A 19,177-nucleotide genomic window follows, 5' to 3' on the forward strand; every position below is an offset into this window, starting at 1 on the left:
TGAAATGTTTGGAACTGAAATGTTTCACAGCTGCAATCAGACTAAACCACCTGTTAAACATCTTCTTCAAAGCCTGGGGCTGGGTGGCTCTGGCCTGGGCCAGGCTTTGGGGATCCTCAGGGCATCAAAAGACCCCAGAGGAGTTGACAGTAGTGTCCTGCCATGCCCTCTCCCTTTGGGGGTGCCAGGAGAGGTGAACCCCAAGTACTCCTGATGGCCCCCCATTTGTAGTGGTCCACTCTTTGTGGCAGTCCCCCTTCTGTGGTGGTCCTCCAGTCATGGTGGTCCCCTGTTTGTGGTGGTACCCTTTCATGATGGTCCCCATGGTGCAGACGGCTGGGGGTACCGATGCCCTGCACGAAGGAGCAAAGGACCAGAATACAGGACAAAGGGATGTGGAAATCCTCTCCAAGGTGGAGGGACAGCCCCCGAGCTCCCTCAGGGCCTGCAAAGGGCACCGAAACCGCCTTTGGCAGTGCCCGTCTGAAGCACAGCAGGGACGGAGACGCTGCTACACATTTCTGGGGGTGCTTCTCCTTGGGGGAGAAGCCTTTTGGCGGGTATCTTGGGGTTTCCTCCCTCCCGGATGGCCGGGAAGGGCTGAGCCGGCTGTGAAGCGTTTTCCGGGCGGGAAGCGGGGCTGTGAGCGGGCTCGCTGAGGCTCCGCCGCCCAGGCACGGAGGAGGAGTTATTCCCGGAGCCGCAGAAACCGAAAGTACAGGCGGGGCGGACGCAGGGATCCGTCTCTTCCCGCCCCGCCATGTCCCTGTCCGGCTCCCGAGCCCCGGTCGGTCCAGGGGGGATGCGGGAGGGATGCGGGCGGGACGCCGAGGGGGCTCCGGCCGCGTGAGGGGACCAGAGGTGTCCAGGACACCAAAAAGTCCCTTGTCCCAGGGCGTGGGGATGGGGATGAGAGTTTGGGGTGTTTCTCCGTTTCCCGGTTTGGTGGGTGGTGGGGAGGATGCAACTGGTACCCAGTCCAGCCCCCCCCGGCCCCGCTGAGAGAGGGAAGTTCGAAGCCAGAGGGATGGGCTGAAGGGAGGGGGGGGTGTCTGAGAAGATGGTCCCCACCTCTACCAGGGTGTCATTCAGGGATCTTTAGCTATTTCCTCCGTGCCCCCACCCTTTGATCTGCCCCTCCCCAGCCCCATAGCTGGGGGACTGTTTCCTCTTTGCTAGAGGGAGAGGAAGGGCTCAGCAGGGCCCTGTCCATCCAACCTCATCCCAGTGCACGGGACAAACTCTGTCCTGGGCATCACTGGTGGGAAGTGGTTACTCACTGGTTGCTCCAAGAAGGGTTTTTGGGTCACCTCTACCCCCAAGATGAGGTTTCAGAAGTTCTTAAAAACACTCCTCAGTGCTTATTCCTCACCCTCTCCCTCTCTCTCTCTCCCCAAGCTCCTAGAAGATGACTTTCAGTTCCTCCTTTGCGAGGGCTGCCAGCAGGAATCGCCCAACCTCAAGCTCCTCACCTGCCTCCACACCTTGTGCGTGGGTTGCCTGAGCAAGAATGAGCCTGTTGGGCAGTGCCCCGTGTGCTGCACGGCCATCCCGCAGGCTGATGGCATTCCTGCCATGGACAACCTACTCTTCACCAACCTGCAGGCCCGGCTGAGGGTCTACAAGCAGATGGTTGATGGAGTTGACTTGTTTTGCGACAACTGCAGGAAATCTGGGGAGTTCTGGTGCTCCGAGTGCTTCGAGTTCCTCTGCACCAAGTGCTTCGAGGCCCACCAGCGCTACCTGAGGTGGGAGAGCCACAGAGCCAAGAGGGTGATGGACGTCAGGGCAGGGTCTGCAAATGACTTCCTGCGGGGAATCAGGAGGACAGGTAGCTTGTCCTGCTCCAAACCAGACCACAGGAGCCAGCCTGTGAGGTAGGTCTGAGAAGGCTTGTCCTCATCTGAGTGGGTTCTTGTCATCTCTTTGGGTCCCATGATGGGACCCCCAGAGGGTGGTTGAGCATTGGAACAGGCTCCCCAGGGCAGTGGTCACAGCCCCAAGGCTGCCAGAGCTCAAGGAGCGCTTGGACAATGCTCTCATGGTGGGATTGTTGGGGTGTCCTGCACAGGGCCTGGAGTTGCACTTTGATGATCCTTGTGGGTCCCTTCCAGCTCAGGAGATGCCATTCCATGAGTGTGTGTGCTATTGGTTTATCAGGAGCCCGGGAGGAGGGAGGGCAGCAAAGGAGGGTTGAAGGCCCAGGCTGACGCCCGCCCCTGCAGCTGGTGCAGTGAGGCAAAGCCCCCGTGCCTCAGTTTCCCTGGCACTGTCCCTCGGGCAGGGGCAATGGTGCCCAGGGCAGCAGAGCTGCTTTTGCCGCCCCAATGCCGTGCCGGCTCTGAAGGGCGCTCCTGTTCCCTGCCAGCATCTACTGCCAGCAGTGTGAGAAGGCGCTGTGCTGCTCGTGCGCGCTGCTGGACAACCAGCACTCGCAGTTCAGCGACATCTGCAGCGAGACCCAGCGCAGGCAGGAGGAGCTGAGCTCCATGGAGCGGGAGCTGCGGCGTCGGCGGAGCGGCTTCGAGGCCACCTACGCGTCCCTGCAGGGCGAGGCCGCCCGGCTGGAGGAGGCGCAGCGGGAGACGCGGGAGCTGATCCGTCAGCGCGTGGAGCAGCTGGTGCGGCTGATCCGTCAGGAGGAAGAGGAGCTGTTGGGGCTGGTGGAGGCGCGGCAGGAGCAGGGCCGTCGGGAGCTGGCGCGGGAGCTGCGGCACGTGGAGGGGGTGCTGCGGCGGATGGAGGCGGGCGAGAGGCTGGTGGAGAAGATGAGCCTGTACGCCACGGAGCAGGAGGTGATGGACATGCAGCCCTTCATCAAGGGCTCGCTGCAGGAGCTCCAGCGGCTGCAGCCACCGTCAGCCGGGGACCAAGCGGGGCCTGGGCCCTTTGCTGAGTGCAGGGCCAGGCTGCAGGCACTGGTGGAGCGCGTCACAGAGCACCCAGGTGAGGAGGCACTTGGCCAGGTGGGTTGGGGAGGGGGGATCTGAAAGCAGAGATGAAGGTTATAACCCCTGTGTAGACCACATTCTCCGTGGGTTTCTCATCTCCTTCAACACTGTGACTGTTCCCATTCCCACCCCTGGAGGTGTTCAAGGCCAGGCTGGATGGAGCCCTGAGCAACCTGCTCTAGTGGAAGGTGTCCCTACCCATGGCCTGCAGGTTGGAACCATTCTGTGATTCTATGACTTGAGGGAGCTGTGCCCCACCCAGCCTTTGCTCACGCCTTGAGCACATTCCAGCCTCTCCCAGGGATGGGATGTTGTTGTTGCACCCGTCACTTCCAAAGCAAAGGTGTCTCTTGCCCTTGCAGAGTATGGTGGGTGCTCCCCAAATGCACTGGGGGAGAATGCGGGGGATCCCTCGGGATGAATCTGCTGTCTCCAGACCTGGGCTATGACCTCCTTGGCTTTCTGTGGGTGTCCACCACTGAGCTTCCCAGGGCAAGCTCATGTGCCATGGATGGTCCATATAGGAGTCCAGGGGTGATGTCCTGGATGGCACTTGGGGTTTCTTGGGGACAATCTGCCCCCCACCCCACTACTTGCATCTCCTTTTTATGGTAGGCATCATGCCTCTGCTTCCCTTCTCCACCTCACCAAGTCATGCTCTGAGGACCCTTGGAGCCCTGACTATCTCCTCTTGCTTCCTTCACCCCTACTTCCAGCTACAGGTACCTCCACTTCCCAGCACAACTCCCTGTCTGATGAGAGCACTGTGATCCTTGACCTCAAGCATCCCGGGGAGGATTGCCAACCACAAGGAGATCTCCCTGTGGACCTGCTGGCCCACCACCAGCCCTGTGCCCCTGTGTCGGACCCCTCTGGTGGCCGAGGACACGTGTGCCCCAACCAGGGAGGGGGTATGTCCCCCACCCTACCCACAGCTCCAGCTCTTCTGATGCAGAGGGAGGAAGAAGCAGAGGAAGACTCAGGCTCAGCCCATGGGGACACTGTGCCTCTTCCCAGGAGCATCCAGGACTCTCTGACCTCCCTGCAGGAAGGTTTTGATGGCTGGGCCAGGTCCAACGTGCAGCAGGCAGACAAGCTCCTGAGGATGGGCACTCGCCTCCTGCAAGCTCAGCAGAGGGCAAACAGGCACCTAGTGGCCATGACCCGGGAGATCCGGGCCACGTCCCAGTCCCTGGCCACCATTGCCTCTGCTGTGGGACCCCTGGTGCAGTCCGTGGCCTGCCCACAGAACCCCTCCACCGCAGACATGGACTGGCCATCGCTGCCCTCCAACTTGCTGGACTTATTCCCTTCCAGCACCCCACAGAAGGGTGAACTGCCAGTCCCAGTGGCTGCCGTGGCCCTTTCCCCCAGAACACCCCCTCCTGCCACCCCCCCTGCCAGCCCAACACACTCTGAGACCCCCAGCTTAGAGTCTGAGTGGGAATGCCCCAAATCATTGCTTCCCACCAGGGGCAAGCGGGGTGGGCAGCCCTGCAGGAGACTTCGGAAGCGGAGGAAGTGAGGGTCTGCAAAGCAGGACGTTTGCCATGGACTGTGGCTGCTTGGAAAACCCTCCAGAGGTCCCTGTGGAGACCTTTAGGGCTCCATTTCACCTTGCCGTGCCAATAAATCCTCCTGGGATGATCAGCGTGTTGGTCTTTTGCTGGGTTTGGGAAGGCAACAGCTCCCCCATGAACGTGCCCTCACTGTGGCATGGCAACATGTGGCTCAGGAACAGCATGATTCCACTAATGTTCCTTTTTCTTTCCTTTCCAGCGTGTGGGACCTCCTGGCTGATGGGTCTGGCGTAGGTGGGAGGGCAGCAAATCCATAAGGGAGAGCTGGAGGGTGAAGGAATGAATGGTGGCTGGGTGGAATGGGCACCTCTCCAGCCCAGCCTGGAGCTGGCTCCTGGATTTCAGCCTTAGTAGCATCTCCAGGAGGTGACCCTCTGAGGAGGTGCCCTCAGAGCCACCTGCACCTTCTACAGAGGCTTTTCTTCAAGGCTGCTTGAGCTCTGGCTCTTGGCTGGGACTTTCCAAGGTTTCACTGGAATGAGATCAGCCAAGCTGACAGGGCACAGGGCTGCAGGGCCAGGGTGAACTTTGTCCCTTGAAGGCACTTTTCTGGCTGAGGTGCCAACATGTCAGCACGAGACACGCCACTGCATGCACCGAAACAGCTCTCAGAGGCACAATGGTTTGCAAGTCATTTCCTGCCCTGCCTTGCTTAAATCCCACATGCTGCCACAGACTGTGATGGATTTGGTGCCTCCCAAGACATCTCCCACAAGAAGGGCAGAGTCCAACTCAAGCAGAAGTGACCTTTAACTGGCTCTGTTCTGGTGTCCAGTCTCATAGTGCATGAAGAAGAGCAACAAGGCTGGTGAAGGGACTCGAACACAAGTCCTATGAGGAGAGGCTGAGGGAGCTGGGGCTGTTCAGCCTGGAGAAGAGGAGGCTCAGGGGAGAGCTCATCACACTCTACAACTCCCTGAAAGGAGGTTGCAGCCAGGTGGGGGTTGGTCTCTTCTCCCAGGCAGCTCTCAGTAAGACAAGAGGGCATGGTCTTAAGCTCTGCCAGGGGAGGTTTAGGTTGGATATTAGGAAGAAATTCTTTACAGAGAGGGTAATCAGGCACTGGAATGGGCTGCCAAGGGAAGTGGTGGAGTCTCCGTCTCTGGAGGTTTTTAATATGAGACTGGATGTGGCATCAGTGCCATGGGCTGGGAACCATGGCGGGGTTGGCGTAAGGGTTGGACTTGATGATCTCGGAGGTCCTTTCCAACCCGGCTGTGGTTCTATGATTCTATGAATGACTTGTCCAGCATCAGAATTAACTTTGCGTGGGACAAAACTGAGGCTGAGGACCCCCAGGCTGCCCTCTGCATCCCCAGCATGGGATCAGAAGGGCTTATCCCTTGCCTGCAAGCCCTGCCAAGCTTGGGAGCTTCAGGGTTGGACCAAGAAGATAAAGATAATTTATTGCCCCAGCTCAGGAAGGACAGGTTCCCATCTTCTCCTCTGCAGCCGTTGAACCAAAGTTTTCCTGGCCTGTGTCAGGCAGAGAGGGAACCTGGACCGATGTGGCTGGAGTGGCCACAGCCCAGGAATGAGGATGTGGTGCTGGTGCCTCAGAGCAGCAGAGACCATCAGGGCAAGAGGACTTGATTTGGACAGGGGCAGACCCGTGTGGTCACCTTGTTCAGCTGTGCTTCGGTGGCAAAGGCCATCTCCATCCCTGACTGCTCACTGGGCTCCTCTTTGCACACTCAGGTGTCCATCCCCACCCCTGCAGAGAGGAGAAAGTCCAAATTGTAGTTGTCCTGATGTTGCTGGTGAAGGTGATGAAGGTTGAAGACAATGACAACGAGTGGAACCATGCTCAGACCAGCTGTTCAGTGTCCCCCACGACTCCCACCAAGGACAGTCTGCTAGAAGACAGGCCAGGGGACAACACTGGGCTGCACGGCTCAGGTAAGTCACCTCTGGAGCGATAAATCCACAGGTAGGCTTTAGGATGTGTAGGCATCGGGATGGGATAGTTTGGAGCACCTCTCTGGAGCCCCTGGTCCCACAGTTTGCTTGAGGATGAGCACAGGATGACTCATGTACGGGAGACGTGCAGCTCCCCATGAGAAGGATGTTGGCTTGAAGACAAGGAAGAGAACACCAAGAGGTCCTGTTTGCTCAGGGAGGTGCCAAGAAAGGCTGTCAGCCTGGTCCCTTGGGAACAACTCGAGTCGTTTCCCTTCAGATGGTTCTTAGCTCTCCTGCTGGCGGTTGTCCAGTTTGGATCATGCTAAACCAGTCTGATTAAGCCACAGATGTCACCTAAAATTCATGGGCATCTCACGTGGTTCTCACCTGAGTGTGGAAGCAAAGCACTAAGCCACAAGCAAACATCCTTGTTTGAAGCCTCCCCAGTGTCACTTCAGTGCCCAAACTGCTTCTCCTCCTGCACACAAACCAGGCACGAGGAAGCCTGTAGGGTGATTCATCTGGATCAACCTGCCCCTGGAGTATTTGTCCCCCCATGGAGGAGACAACCTGCTGCTGAATCATCTCCACAAGGGCTGGACAGCCCACACACCATGGGGACCATTTTGCTCCAGGCCTAATCATTCTAATAATTATTAGAAATAATTATTGTTTCTAACATCAAATAGCTCTAATTTATTCCTGATAAGGAAATTATCACCTCCCTGCTCCATCCCCCAACAGCCCTGCTACGGAAGGACCCCATAACCTGGAGATGGGAGATCCAGGCTGAAGGTGGGACACACCTCTGTGTGTCCTAACTGGTTGTTCCCAAAAGAACAGGGGGAAAAACTGCAGTTGGCTGCACAGCAAGCTCAGCATCTCTCCTGTGAACAAGGGACCCAATCCAGCATCTTGTTCAATCCCACCACAGGGGTCCCACAGAGAACTGGGTCTCTCAGCTGTTTCCAGTTGCCCTGATGGGAGGCATGCTGAACATCACCTGGGGCGGGAGCTGCCGTGGGAGAGGTGGGCTATAAAAGCTCCCTGGGCAGCAGTTACTCCTTGTGCTGGACCCTGGTAGGCAGGATGAGGTCTGGAAGCAGCCTCGGGTTGGCTCTTTTGTGCTGGGTTTTTGGGGAGGTGGTTGCTTACGACCCCCTGGGTGTCTTTAGAGGGGAGGCAGAGCTATGGAGGTACGGAGGGGATCCTTCCCTGGGGCAGCCACGGACCTTCTCCCAGCCCTGGGCGTGGGTGGACGTGTCCCAGCTCCAGGCCATGGCCCCGCTGCACCCCGTGGCCGTGCAGTGCCAGGAGGCACAGCTGGTGGTCACAGTGCACAGGGACCTCTTTGGCACCGGGCGCCTGGTCAGGGCTGCGGATCTGAGCCTGGGGTCAGCCTCCTGCCTGCCCGTGGTCTGGAGCACCTCTGAGACCACTGTGACCTTCGTGGCTGGGCTGCACGAGTGTGGCAGCACCCTCAGGGTAAGTTGTGGGAGGCTGGACCCCTAAGGGGGAGAGGGACTGCCTCTTGGCTTGCACCCTGGTGCCTTGGGGTGCTGAGACTGAAAGGATTTGTGGTGTGGTTGGGCTCAGGGAAACGCTCCAAAGTTTTCCTGGAGGCTGAACACCTCGGTCAAGAGGAGCAGGAGCTGCGCTGTGTTGTCTGGGCTTGTGTGAGCAGGGAAGAGGCAGAGAAATAAGGTTTTTTTTTTTCTGATAAATATAGAGGTAGCTAAACACTCCAGGACTGTTCGTGCTGCTGCTGCCACCTCGAGGCTGGAGCGCGGAAAACCCGGTGTTGGGAGCCGCTGCTCCTTATGGATACCTCCGGAAGCATTTGGGTGCTGCCTATGGGGTGTAGCATGAAGCTACTTCACCAAAAACTTAAGTTTGAAGTGGTCTCTCCCCTGGGAGAGACGTGGGGGGCCATGAGAATGAGCAAGTGCCCCCATCCAACAGATGAAGTCACCCTTTGGTATCCTGGGAGACAGACCTTCCTGTCTGTTGTTCCAGGGCATGGAAACTATAGAATAAAAATAAGAATCAGCTAGAGAACATCTGCATTTAGCTCTGCTGCTGGCCACAGGCTGTCCTGGGCCAGGCTGGAGCAGATTCCCACCCTAGAGGATTCCTACATCAGGATGAGTGCCACTCACCTGCCTCCAGCACAAATGCTGCTGGCTGAGGACCAGAAAAAATATCTCAGTGCTGAGTCTCTGGTCTCAAATGTGCTGCTCTGTGTGTGTGTGTGTGTGGTCAAAGGAACAGGGCTCTTAATGACTGCATAATTGCCTTGCCTTTCCCCAGGTGACCCCCGATTCTCTAATCTACACCACGAGCTTAAATTACAGCCCAGTTCTTCCCAGCAATTCTGTTGTCATCCGCACCAGCCCTGCCGTGGTTCCCATCGAGTGCCACTACCCCAGGTGAGCCAAGGCAAGTGAGCAACAAATAATCCCCTCTGCTGCCACAGAGAACTCACCTGTGGGCATTTCTCCTCCCCAGGAGGGACAACGTGAGCAGCCGTGGTGTCAAGCCCACGTGGGCACCCTTCCGTTACACCCTGTCCTCCGAGGAGAAGCTGCCCTTCTCCCTGCACCTCATGAGTGGTAAGTTTGGGGTGAGGATCTCCTCTGGTGGCCGTGATTCCACTAGATGGTTCAGTTTTGGGCAGTCCCCAGGGCCTTGTGCCCGTTGGGGTTTCCCTGGGTGGAAGCAGTGAAGCCCAAACCAGCTTCCCATCTAAGAGTGCCTGGTGCCCTCTGTCCTTCCAGATGACTGGAGTGCCGAGAGAGCCTCCGCTGTATTTCAGCTGGGAGAGGTCCTCCACTTCCAAGCTGGTGTTGATGCAGAGAACCACGTGCCTCTGAGGCTCTTTGTGGACAGTTGTGTGGCCACCCTGACCCCGGACAGGACCTCTTCTCCCCAGTACGCCTTCATTGAATTCAGTGGGTAAGAGCTGGCTGTGCCCTTGTTCAAAAGGACCTTTCTGCAGGTTTATGGAGATGTCTGACAGTGGGACCCTGCTGGCCCCTGTGTTTGTGTCCAGGTGCCTGGTGGATGGGCAGGTGGATGATGCCACCTCGACTTTTATATCCCCAAGACCCAGGCAAGATGTGCTTCAGTTTGCAGTAGATGCATTCAAGTTTGCAGGAGACTCCAGCAATATGGTAAATCCTTCCTAAAGCAATTAACTCCCTCTTCTGCATGACAGCCTTGCTCCACTAGGAAATTTAAAGTGGTTTTTGTCTAGAATTACATTCCCAAGGCAACATATGAGTGAGGTCATCCTGTACCTCAGGATGTTCATGATGTAGCACTGCTGCTACATCATGGCCCTCTGAGCCAAGGATCAGTCTTGATGCTGGTCAAGACAAGCCCTTCTGATGGGCTTGGTAGCTGAAATCCCAAGTGGCTTGAAGGAATTGGAGGGGCTTGAGCTGCCCTGGGAAGTTGGTAGTCCTGTTGGTGGTCCAACTGGAGACCAAACTTGTGGAGTGTGGGAAAGACATGAAGACACCTGATGGCCAAACCCCTCTGTTCTGCCTGCCCCGCCCAGATCTATGTCACCTGCCACCTGAAGGTCTCCCCAGCTGACCAAGCTCCAGACCCTCTGAACAAGGCCTGTTCCTTCAACAAAGCCAGCAACCTGTGAGTAGCTGGAACAGCAGCTTGGCCAAGGGTGGGGAGCTTGGGATTCTCACCTGGTGTGTCACTTTGCAGGGAGGTGGGGTTGGACACCTGAGTTGGGAGGGTTTGGGTCTCTCCTAACAGACCCCAAAGCATGTGAGGTGTTCCTACCATGGGGTGGGCTGGTCACCAGGCTCTCTTCCAGCTGGGATCCTGTGGAAGGCACACGGGATATCTGTTCCTGCTGTGAGATGAGGAGCTGTGGCTTGGCCAGGCACTCCGGGAGGTTCCATGCTCCTTCCCGATGGCCAGGAGGACGTGTCCGGAGAGAACTGCCCTCCCAGCCTGGTATGTCTCTTGGTCTATGCCAAGCTGGAGCTGCTCCATGACCTGTTGGCTCCTCAATGCCAATCCAAGACTTCTGGAGAGGTTCAAATGAGTTGGAGTGTTCACAGGTCCTCCCTTTCAGATCCCTTGGTGAAAGAAGCAGATGTTGTGGTTGGACCTCTCTTCATCCACAGCTGGCAGGATCACACAGCGAGGAGGGTCCCTTCACAAGGTAGGGCAAAGCCAAGGAAGTGGGGTGGTTTGGGGGACAGGTTCTGGCTGTGGCTGTAACTATCTCCTTCCTTCTCCTTCCTAGCTGCAGGTCACCTGTGGATGGTTTGGGGGCTGGCTGCAGTTGCTGGGTTGGTCATCCTGATCCTGGCTGTCCTGGGAGCTCTGACTGTCTGCCAGAAACCCAGCAACCCTGTCTGAAAGCTGAAACCAGGGACTTATACTTTTTTTTATTGTGTATGACTGTGAGGGACTTGGTGAGGAGAGGGGAGAAGTCTTCTTTGAGAAGATGGATCGAATCTTTGTGCTGACTTTAACTGAGCTGCTTTGCCTCCCCAATCCCAACTTTATCTCCTTCTCCTCCAGCCCTGCCCTCAGCAGAGCTTTGTGCAGCCTTACCCTCCTCCTTGAACTTCTAGCAGAGCACCTCTTTGGAAACTAATGTGAAAACTCCCCACCGAGATGCTCTGTTTGCTCACCTGTAGAACCATGGAGTTGGGTTTAGTCTCCAAACACTTTTACTTTTTCATGGAGCCATGTGGGTCTGCTCCATGCTGGAAACTCCTTACTCGATGAGCGAAGCATTTAATAAAACTTGGACCACTCTCCTCTTGCCTCAAGCTGTTTTTGGGAGGAAAGTGCAGCTTTGCTGGATGAGGGAGGGAGCATAGTTTGAGGGTCTGTGGGTTTGGCTCTTCATGGGACAGAGAGGCAAGAATTCCATCCCCAGCCCCAAGGACTATTTACACATAGTTGTATGTAACAAGCCTTGGCTGAAATGTATAAACAGTCCTTGGGGCTGGGGTTGGAATTTCTTCCTCTGCTTCCCCCCCCCTCCCTGCTCCAAAAAGGGACTTTCTGACATGCCTGAGTCACACTTGCTCTTTTTTTTTCCTCCAGTGCTGTGGAGTTTGGGCTCTTCCGCTCAGCAGAGTGGCCATAATGGCAAGATGTTCATCCCCAAACCCACAGAGCTCTCCACAAGCTGGGAGAGGTTCACACTTTAGGCAGTGGTGGAATTGGACCACCTGAACATCTTGAGATGCTGTGCTTGTAGGAGGAGGAAAATTCAGGTGCCTGGATTTATGGAAAAGTGAAACCTGTGAGGAGTTGGGATTTGCCTACAGCACAGCCACCTCTTGGGCTGGATTTGCAGAGAGCAGGAGGATTCCTGCAGACCCTTAACCCACGCTGGGGGACTTGTCTTTGTCGTAGAAAACAGAGGAAATGGATATTTTGCACAAGCTTGTGTGCCTTGGGGTGTCATCCAGCGCCCTGGAGACCCTCAGCCAGATGTCCTGGGATAAATGTCACCTTGGGCTCTTTGGTACAGGGTTCCAAGCTGAACTTAAGATTTTAGGTCACCCCAAACTTTCTCCTGGTGAAGAAATATTTCTTCCTCCCAGGCCACAAGTTGTGGCTGCTGAGACATATTGAACCTTCTTGTCACCAATTTCTTCTTGACCAACACTTTCTCCAGGTGTTCAGGGCCCCTTATCATTCTTTGGCATAGGTGCAGGGACTGTCTCTGGTTTGCTGAGACACACAGAGGGTCCCTTTAAGTTAAAACCCTTTCCCTCTGCCATTGGGCACAGCCAAAATACCTCCCCTGGTGTCAGGATGGAAGACAAGCAGAGGCCAAATCTGGTCAATAAGGAAATGGGGGATGGGGAAAAGCTCTCTGACTACCCAGAGCAGCCATCCAATTCCAGCAGCACCCCCAGCACTGACTGAGGGGTTTGACTTAAAACTTTGTTATAAGGAAAAGTGGGATGTGCTTTTATCTGATGGTGGGGCAACACTGGGGTTTGTGCTTTCCCACTGCCCTGGGACTTTCTGGCCTTTGCCTTTCCCAGCTGTGCTGGTCTGTGGCTCCAACTCTGTGAATCCAATGTGCTGTGCTTGGAATATAGTTGGGACAGTAGAAATCCCCTCTTCCATAGAGAAATACCCCCTCTTCCCAGAGCCTGTGATCATATCTCCCTCTGGTCTTCCCCTCTTCTCATTTGTGCTGTGTAAACATGAGGTGATCCATCCAAGGGATTTATCCTTCTGCTGGGTTCAAGCCCTGGTACCCAGAGACCCCCCCAAGCTGGAGCTTTCCAGGGTGAAACCAGGCATCTCCCGTGGTCCTTGCAGCCAAGGACTCATCTGAGCAGAGATTCTGCCCTGGGGAGGGGGGGCAGCCACGTATTTACTGAATCAGCATCGCCTGCTGCTGTTATCTCCCTGACGCAGGAGCTCAGCCTCTGGAATCCCCGGCATTTCCAAGCAAGTGCCACTTTCAAGGTATGTATTTTAAACATGGAGAGGTCCTGGACCCGCTGGCAGCAACAGGGCTGGGGCATTGGCTCCCTGGGGAAAAGCAGAAGGTTTTACCCTAGTCCATAAATGTTCCTACTGGTGGGTTTTGGGGATGTTGAGTCAGGCGCAAGCCAGTGCCAGGTCCAAACCCAGTGGGATTTCTGCTAGGATTGGGCTGGTCAACATCTGCCCCTAAAACTTTCTGTTTCTCTTTCTTTTCCTAGAAATGACTCAGCTGTTCCAGCTCAAACATCCAAATCAGGGCATTTCTTCTGTCCCTAAGGTTTGCCAGGGACATCCTGAAAGGTGGCGAGGGGTTTGGGGTATGAAATGGAACATACATCATGTGGAGTCAAGGGGATACTGGCAGAGCTCTGGCAGGGAAAAAGAGTGAAGACACTCAAAAGAAGGAACAGAAACTCCATAATAATAATAATAATAATAATAATGAGCCTTGTAATAATATATATAATTAAATAACCCCATAATAATGAGTTTAACAAATAACGAGCCTTGAAAATCTATAAGATTTCTTTTCAAGCAGCTTTCCCTGTTCTCACCAGGCCCCTTTCCCTGAAGGCAACAAAACAAATATAACAGAAAGAGCCAGGGAAGGGCAACAGAGATAAAAAGGAATGATTGGGGCTCTGACCTCACTGCTGAGGCTGAAACAGGGGGGTGTGGGGCCCCCACTGAGAACAGCCACGCTTGTGACAGTGGTGAGGGCTCTGCATCATTGCTGCTGCCCCAACACCCCATCCTGGCCCTGCTGAGAGCAGGGGGATGCACAGAGCCCACCTTTGGGATCGAACTGTGAACATGTGGGTTGCTGCCCTCCCCCCATCAGCATCCGAGCGGAAAACCAAAGTCCCAGGGGGGCCAATGGTGCCGGGCTGGGATGGTCCCCGCGATTTGGGATCATGGACCCTGCTCTCTCCACTGCTGTCACCCCCGCAGCAGCCTTGAAAAGCCCCTTATCACCTTCTAACCTAAACAAGTCACTTTGTACCCGTCTCCCCGTCTCCGGCTTCTGCTGAGTTTTATAAACAACTTCCCCAAAGAGGCTGACGAGGATGTTTGCTCTTGCCTTGGGCAGCCCGGGGGCAGGGGGTCCCGGCACCCCGGAAATGACGGGGTCATGCCTCCCCTCTCCCCGCACCCACGAGGGCCGCCCTTTGGGTGCCATTGGCCCCCAAACGGGAGCCCGGGGGCAGACGGCTCCTGCTTCTGAGGGGATATAAAGGCTGAAGGAGCAGCCCCAGTCCTCTGTGCCAGGGCTTGCTGGAAGAAGGAGGGATGGGACCCGAAAGCAGCTTGATCCTCTCTCTTCTCTGCTGGGCGGCGGGCGAGGTGGCTGCCTACCCACCCTGGGACTTCTCCTGGGGTGACCCGGCGAGCCGGCAGGCGCGGGCAGACTCCAACACCTGGTCCTGGGTGGGGGACTCCCCGTCTCCAGGGACCTACAGGCAGCACCCGGTGACGGTGCAGTGCCAGGAGGCTCAGCTGGTGGTGACGGTGCACAGGGACCTCTTCGGCACCGGCCGCCTGGTCAGCGCGGCCGACCTGACCCTGGGGCCGGCGGCGTGCAAGCATTCCTCGCTGAGCCGCGCCCACAACACCGTCACCTTCACCGCCGGCCTCCACGAGTGCGGCAGCACCGTGCAGGTAAGACCTTCTCCCTTGCACTGCGTCCCCTGGTCCCGGGATCCCGTCTGGCTCTCCCTCCTCCTGGAGCAGCCCCAAGGGCTGTGCGCCGGGCATCCCCTGCGAGGCTGGGGGAGCTCCAGGTGTAGGATGCAGAGCACCGTTGAGGAACAGCCCAGGGGAAGGACGAGCAGGTATTTCCCCCAAACTGGAGCATTTTTCCTACAGCTGCTGTGCCCATTCAGCTGGAGCCATGCAGATAGCACAAAGCCATTTCACTCATTTCACAATCAGACCCATTTCACTCATGTTTCAGCCCATTAGTTTAACTCACTGCGGACAGAACAGGGCTCCTTCTCCATTCCCTTTTCCCCACTTTCTTTGGATTTCCCCAGTGTTTCCAGTTGGGAAAGGCTGGATACGTGGCCTGGTGGTGGTGCTGAGGGTGGGGAGTGGCCTCTCCAATGACATCTCAATGCTTTTGTGCCCAGATCACGCCGAATTCCCTCATTTACCGCACGTTGCTCAACTACGACCCTAGCCCTGCCAGCAACCCCGTCATCATCCGCACCAACCCCGCCATCATCCCCATCGAGTGCCACTACCCCAGGTGAGGCCTTCCTGCCCTCGATACCCCCACCCTGCTCCCTGGGGATCGGCACGGGGTGGTATCCTGATGCATCGTGGTCCCCGCCCAGGAGGGAGAACGTGAGCAGCAATGCCATCCGGCCCACCTGGGCTCCCTTCAGCTCCACACTGTCGGCAGAGGAGAAGCTGGTGTTCTCCCTGCGCCTCATGAATGGTAAGTAGGAAGCCATACTGACCCGTGGATGGGGACTTTCCACCTTTTCCCAGTGCAAGAGAGCTCCCCAGTGCCCCACTGGGGACACTCCGGCAAACCCCATTGCTTCTGCTTTTGTGCTTTGCTCCCACGAGGACCTGGGGACAAACAGAGCCACCCCCTCTTTGTTGTCACCCCTTGCAGACGACTGGAGTGCCGAGAGACCCTTCACCGGTTTCCAGCTGGGCGATGTCCTCAACATCCAGGCAGAGGTGGGCACCGAGAGCCACGTGCCGCTGCGGCTGTTCGTGGACAGCTGTGTGGCCGCCCTCAGCCCCGGCACTGACTCCTCGCCCCACTACACCATCATCGACTTCAACGGGTGAGCCTTGGGACATGCGGGGTGTGGGGGGGGAATCCAGCAGGGTGCTGACCCCTCCACCCCACCCCATCCCACCCCAGGTGCCTGGTTGATGGGAGGCTGGACGACACCAGCTCTGCCTTCGTCACCCCCCGGCCCCGGGAGGACATGCTGCGCTTCAGGATCGATGTCTTCAGGTTTGCAGGGGACACCAGGAACCTGGTAAGGCTGCGTGTCCCCTGCCAGCCCCAAAACCAGCCACTGTCCCCACCAGCATGTGCCTACCTCTCTCCCTTCCCTCCCCACAGATCTACATCACCTGTCACCTGAAGGTGACCCCAGCAGACCAAACCCCGGACCCTCTGAACAAGGCTTGCTCCTTCAACAAAGCCAGAAACACGTGAGTAGCCACCTTGCCAGGATGGGGCACATCCAGGAAGGTACCCACCTGGTGTGTTGTGTACCACCTGTCCCACAGCCCTGGCGTGGCACAGGGATGGGTCATGGACCCAGACTTGGGGGGCGAATGCTCTGTGGGTGCCACGGGTGGATCTGGTGACAATCTTCCCACCCTGCTCCAGCTGGGCACCTGTGGAAGGCACCCGGGACATCTGCAGCTGCTGCGAGATGGGCAACTGCGGGTCCCCTGCGCTCTCCCGGAGCCTCAACCCCCTGGAGCGATGGCCCAGCCGCCGCTTCCGCCGCCACGACACCAAGGGTAAGGTCCCCGCGGGGACAGAAGGGACAGCCCAGAGTGGCAGGACAAGCCTCATCACTCCTTCCTCCCTAGGGAAAGAGGCTGAAGCTGACGTGGTCATCGGCCCCGTGCTGCTCTCGATGGAGCCGGGCGCGGGGGGACGGCAGCAGGAGGGTGGTCAGGGTGAGTCCCCACTGGATGTACCTCTGTGACACGGCCCCAGTGGCAAGCGGTGACACTCCCCTTGATTTTCCAGGCGGGGTGACGGCCGTGCTCGGCGTGGGGACGGTGCTGCTCTGCGTGGTGGCCGGTGTGGGGCTGGCAGCAGCTGTGCTGGCCATCGGTGTGGGCCGCAGGAGGTGCGCCCGTGCTCAGGCCTGAGCGTGGGGCCAGAGCCCAATAAAGCCTGGGAAGGACAAACTGAGTCCATGGTGCTCCTTCTGCGACAGCATCCCGGGGACGTGGCTGGGAGAGAGCATCCACCCCTGGGACATGGGTGTGCTGGAGCCCCCAGTGCCAGGGGAGGGCCCCAACATCTCTACCTGGGTTTCAGCCCTTTCTGAGGCTCAGTTTTGGAATGGCCCCAGTCATGGGGGGATGTGGGGGACAGTCCCCTCACCCTAGAGGAATTCCAGGTGGGTTTCCTGGCCTTGTCACCACTCCTGGGGGAAGGGGGTGCAGGGCAGGGTGCAGGGCCCAGCCTGGATGATCTCAATGGTGAGGTGGGCTGCAACAGCCCTGCAGGGTTCCAGGAACAGCCCCTGCAGACCTCTCAGATGGCATTTACTGCCTAGGAGCCCCCCAGGCAGTTCCATCCCCTTTCCTACGGGATTTATTTCAGCTCCAGCCACAGCATTTCCATCACTCCAACATCGCTTTGTGTCTGGCTCCAGGGCCTTCATGTCCCCTCCAGCCCCACAGTCTGTGTTTCAGTCCCAGCCCCTGCCCTACCACCTTTATTTAATAAACACTGTATACGTAATAAGAGCATAATAGAATAAAAAAAGTAAAAAACATCAGAATAATAGAGCTAAAATACGATAACATCTTAAAAGAATAACACAATAACAGGATAAAATAATAATACCACAACAACAACAGAGCAGCAGTAGGAGAACACAGCAGCTTTATGGTCTTTCATTACAATAGTTTAAGCTCCGGATGCCGGCGGGGGGTATCCCCCAAACCTCCTCCCGTCCGGGGGTCCCGCGAGTGGGCACTGCAGCCACCGCCCCGCCCGCTGCCCCCGGCCCGGTCCCGGAGAGCACGGCCCCGGGGAACACGGCACCGCGCTGGGTTCCCGCATCCCGGGATGGGCCTCCGGGATCGGGCCTTGTGCGAGAATCAGCGTAGGGAAGGGGGGGAAAGGAGGGGAGGAGTGGCGCGGGCGGGGCTTATATAGGCGGGAGAGAGGCGCGGCTAACGGGGGGAGTGATGTGGGGACGGGGGACACGGGAGGAGGTGGGGACAGGAGTGACTGAGGGGGACACAGGGCTTGGGGGGGGGACAGGAGTGAAAGAGGGGGACACAGGGCTTGGGGGGGACAGGAGTGAATGAGGGGGACACAGGAGGAGGGGACAGGAGTGACTGAGGGGGACACAGGGCTTGGGGGGGACAGGAGTGACTGAAGGGGACACAGGGCTTGGGGGGGACAGGGACACAGGGCTTGAGGGGAGATAGAAGTGAATGAGGGGGACACAGGATGAGGGGACAGGAGTGAATGAGGGGGACACAGGGCTGGGAGGGACACACTTTAGACACTCTGGGACATATCTAGGACATACCTGGGGCACACCTGGGGACACCTGGGGATACCTGGGACATACCTGGGACATACCTGGGGATATCTAGGACACACCTGGGGACACCTGGGACACACCTGGAGACACACCTGGTGATACTTGGAGGACATGGGACACACCTGGGGCACACCTGGACACACCTGGGACACACTTTAGACACTCTGGGACATACCTAGGACATACCTGGGGATATCTAGGACACACCTGGGCACACCTGGGCCACACCTGGGGACACCTGGGACACACTTTGGACACACTGGGACATACCTGGGGACAGGAGGACACACCTGGAGCATACCTGGGACATACCTGGGGATATCTAGGACATACTTGGGGCACACCTGGGCACACCTGGGACACACCTAGGGACATCTGAGAGCACACCTGGGGCACACCTGGGCACACCTGGTTTATTTTTGGGCCCAGGTTCCAATTACTCCGTGTGGATCCTGAGCACCATCGACCGGGAGCTGCTGAAGCCCAACACAGACACCTGGGGGGGCACACCTGGGGCACACCTGGGGACACCTGGGGCACACCTGGGCACACCTGGGACACACTTTGGGACACACCTGGGGGCACCTGGGGCACACCTGGGGACATTTGGGACATGCTTGGGGATATCTTGGACACACCTGGGGATACCTGGGGCTGACATCACACACCTGGGGCACACCTGGGGACACCTGGGACACACTTTGGACACACTGGGACACACCTGGGGACACCTGGGGACACCAGGACACACCTGGGACACACCTGGGGGCATTTGGGATATACTTGGGGATATCTTGGACACACCTGGGGATACCTGGTGTCGTGGTTTGGATTTTGTTTTCCCCAGAGGCTAGAAAAGTGGTAGACCCCAAGGGGTGGAAACCCCTGGAAGTTTTGAAGTTCTGCCCAATGGGCGCTCCTGCAAAAATGTAAACATATCACAAGCTCACCGGAAGAGATGAGTTTT

The 19,177-nt window shown here is 57.2% G+C and overlaps 3 protein-coding genes across 4 annotated transcripts; all 3 read left to right on the forward strand.

The window, feature by feature from the left end:
• Nucleotides 1-459: 459 nt before the first annotated feature.
• Nucleotides 460-8,857, forward strand: LOC127462028 (protein PML-like). Of its 2 annotated transcripts, XM_051770296.1 has the most exons (6): nucleotides 460-787; nucleotides 1,399-1,877; nucleotides 2,369-2,946; nucleotides 3,668-4,472; nucleotides 6,230-6,430; nucleotides 8,744-8,857. In XM_051770296.1, exons 1-5 carry the CDS (start codon nucleotides 761-763, stop codon nucleotides 6,309-6,311), a joined length of 1,971 nt encoding a protein of 656 aa, XP_051626256.1. In that variant the 5' UTR covers nucleotides 460-760; the 3' UTR covers nucleotides 6,312-6,430; nucleotides 8,744-8,857. The 2 variants fall into 2 exon arrangements, with proteins under 2 accessions (XP_051626256.1, XP_051626255.1); XM_051770295.1 differs by having other exon boundaries at nucleotides 460-1,877.
• LOC127462048 (zona pellucida sperm-binding protein 3-like) lies at nucleotides 7,712-10,091 on the forward strand. The gene is made up of 6 exons (XM_051770337.1): nucleotides 7,712-7,918; nucleotides 8,744-8,862; nucleotides 8,942-9,045; nucleotides 9,211-9,388; nucleotides 9,486-9,606; nucleotides 9,996-10,091. Exons 1-6 carry the CDS (start codon nucleotides 7,712-7,714, stop codon nucleotides 10,089-10,091), a joined length of 825 nt encoding a protein of 274 aa, XP_051626297.1.
• A 4,133-nt stretch (nucleotides 10,092-14,224) lies between these two features.
• On the forward strand, nucleotides 14,225-16,792 carry LOC127462049 (zona pellucida sperm-binding protein 3-like). The gene is made up of 9 exons (XM_051770338.1): nucleotides 14,225-14,593; nucleotides 15,064-15,182; nucleotides 15,271-15,374; nucleotides 15,558-15,735; nucleotides 15,816-15,936; nucleotides 16,023-16,114; nucleotides 16,296-16,432; nucleotides 16,505-16,594; nucleotides 16,668-16,792. The coding sequence occupies exons 1-9, from the start codon at nucleotides 14,225-14,227 to the stop codon at nucleotides 16,790-16,792; spliced, it is 1,335 nt and encodes a 444-aa protein (XP_051626298.1).
• Nucleotides 16,793-19,177: the final 2,385 nt, after the last annotated feature.

Source organism: Manacus candei, unplaced genomic scaffold (genome assembly GCF_025592945.1).
Source record: "Manacus candei isolate 608988 ecotype Guabito, Panama unplaced genomic scaffold, ASM2559294v1 h1tg000119l, whole genome shotgun sequence".
Lineage (NCBI taxonomy): Eukaryota > Metazoa > Chordata > Aves > Passeriformes > Pipridae > Manacus > Manacus candei.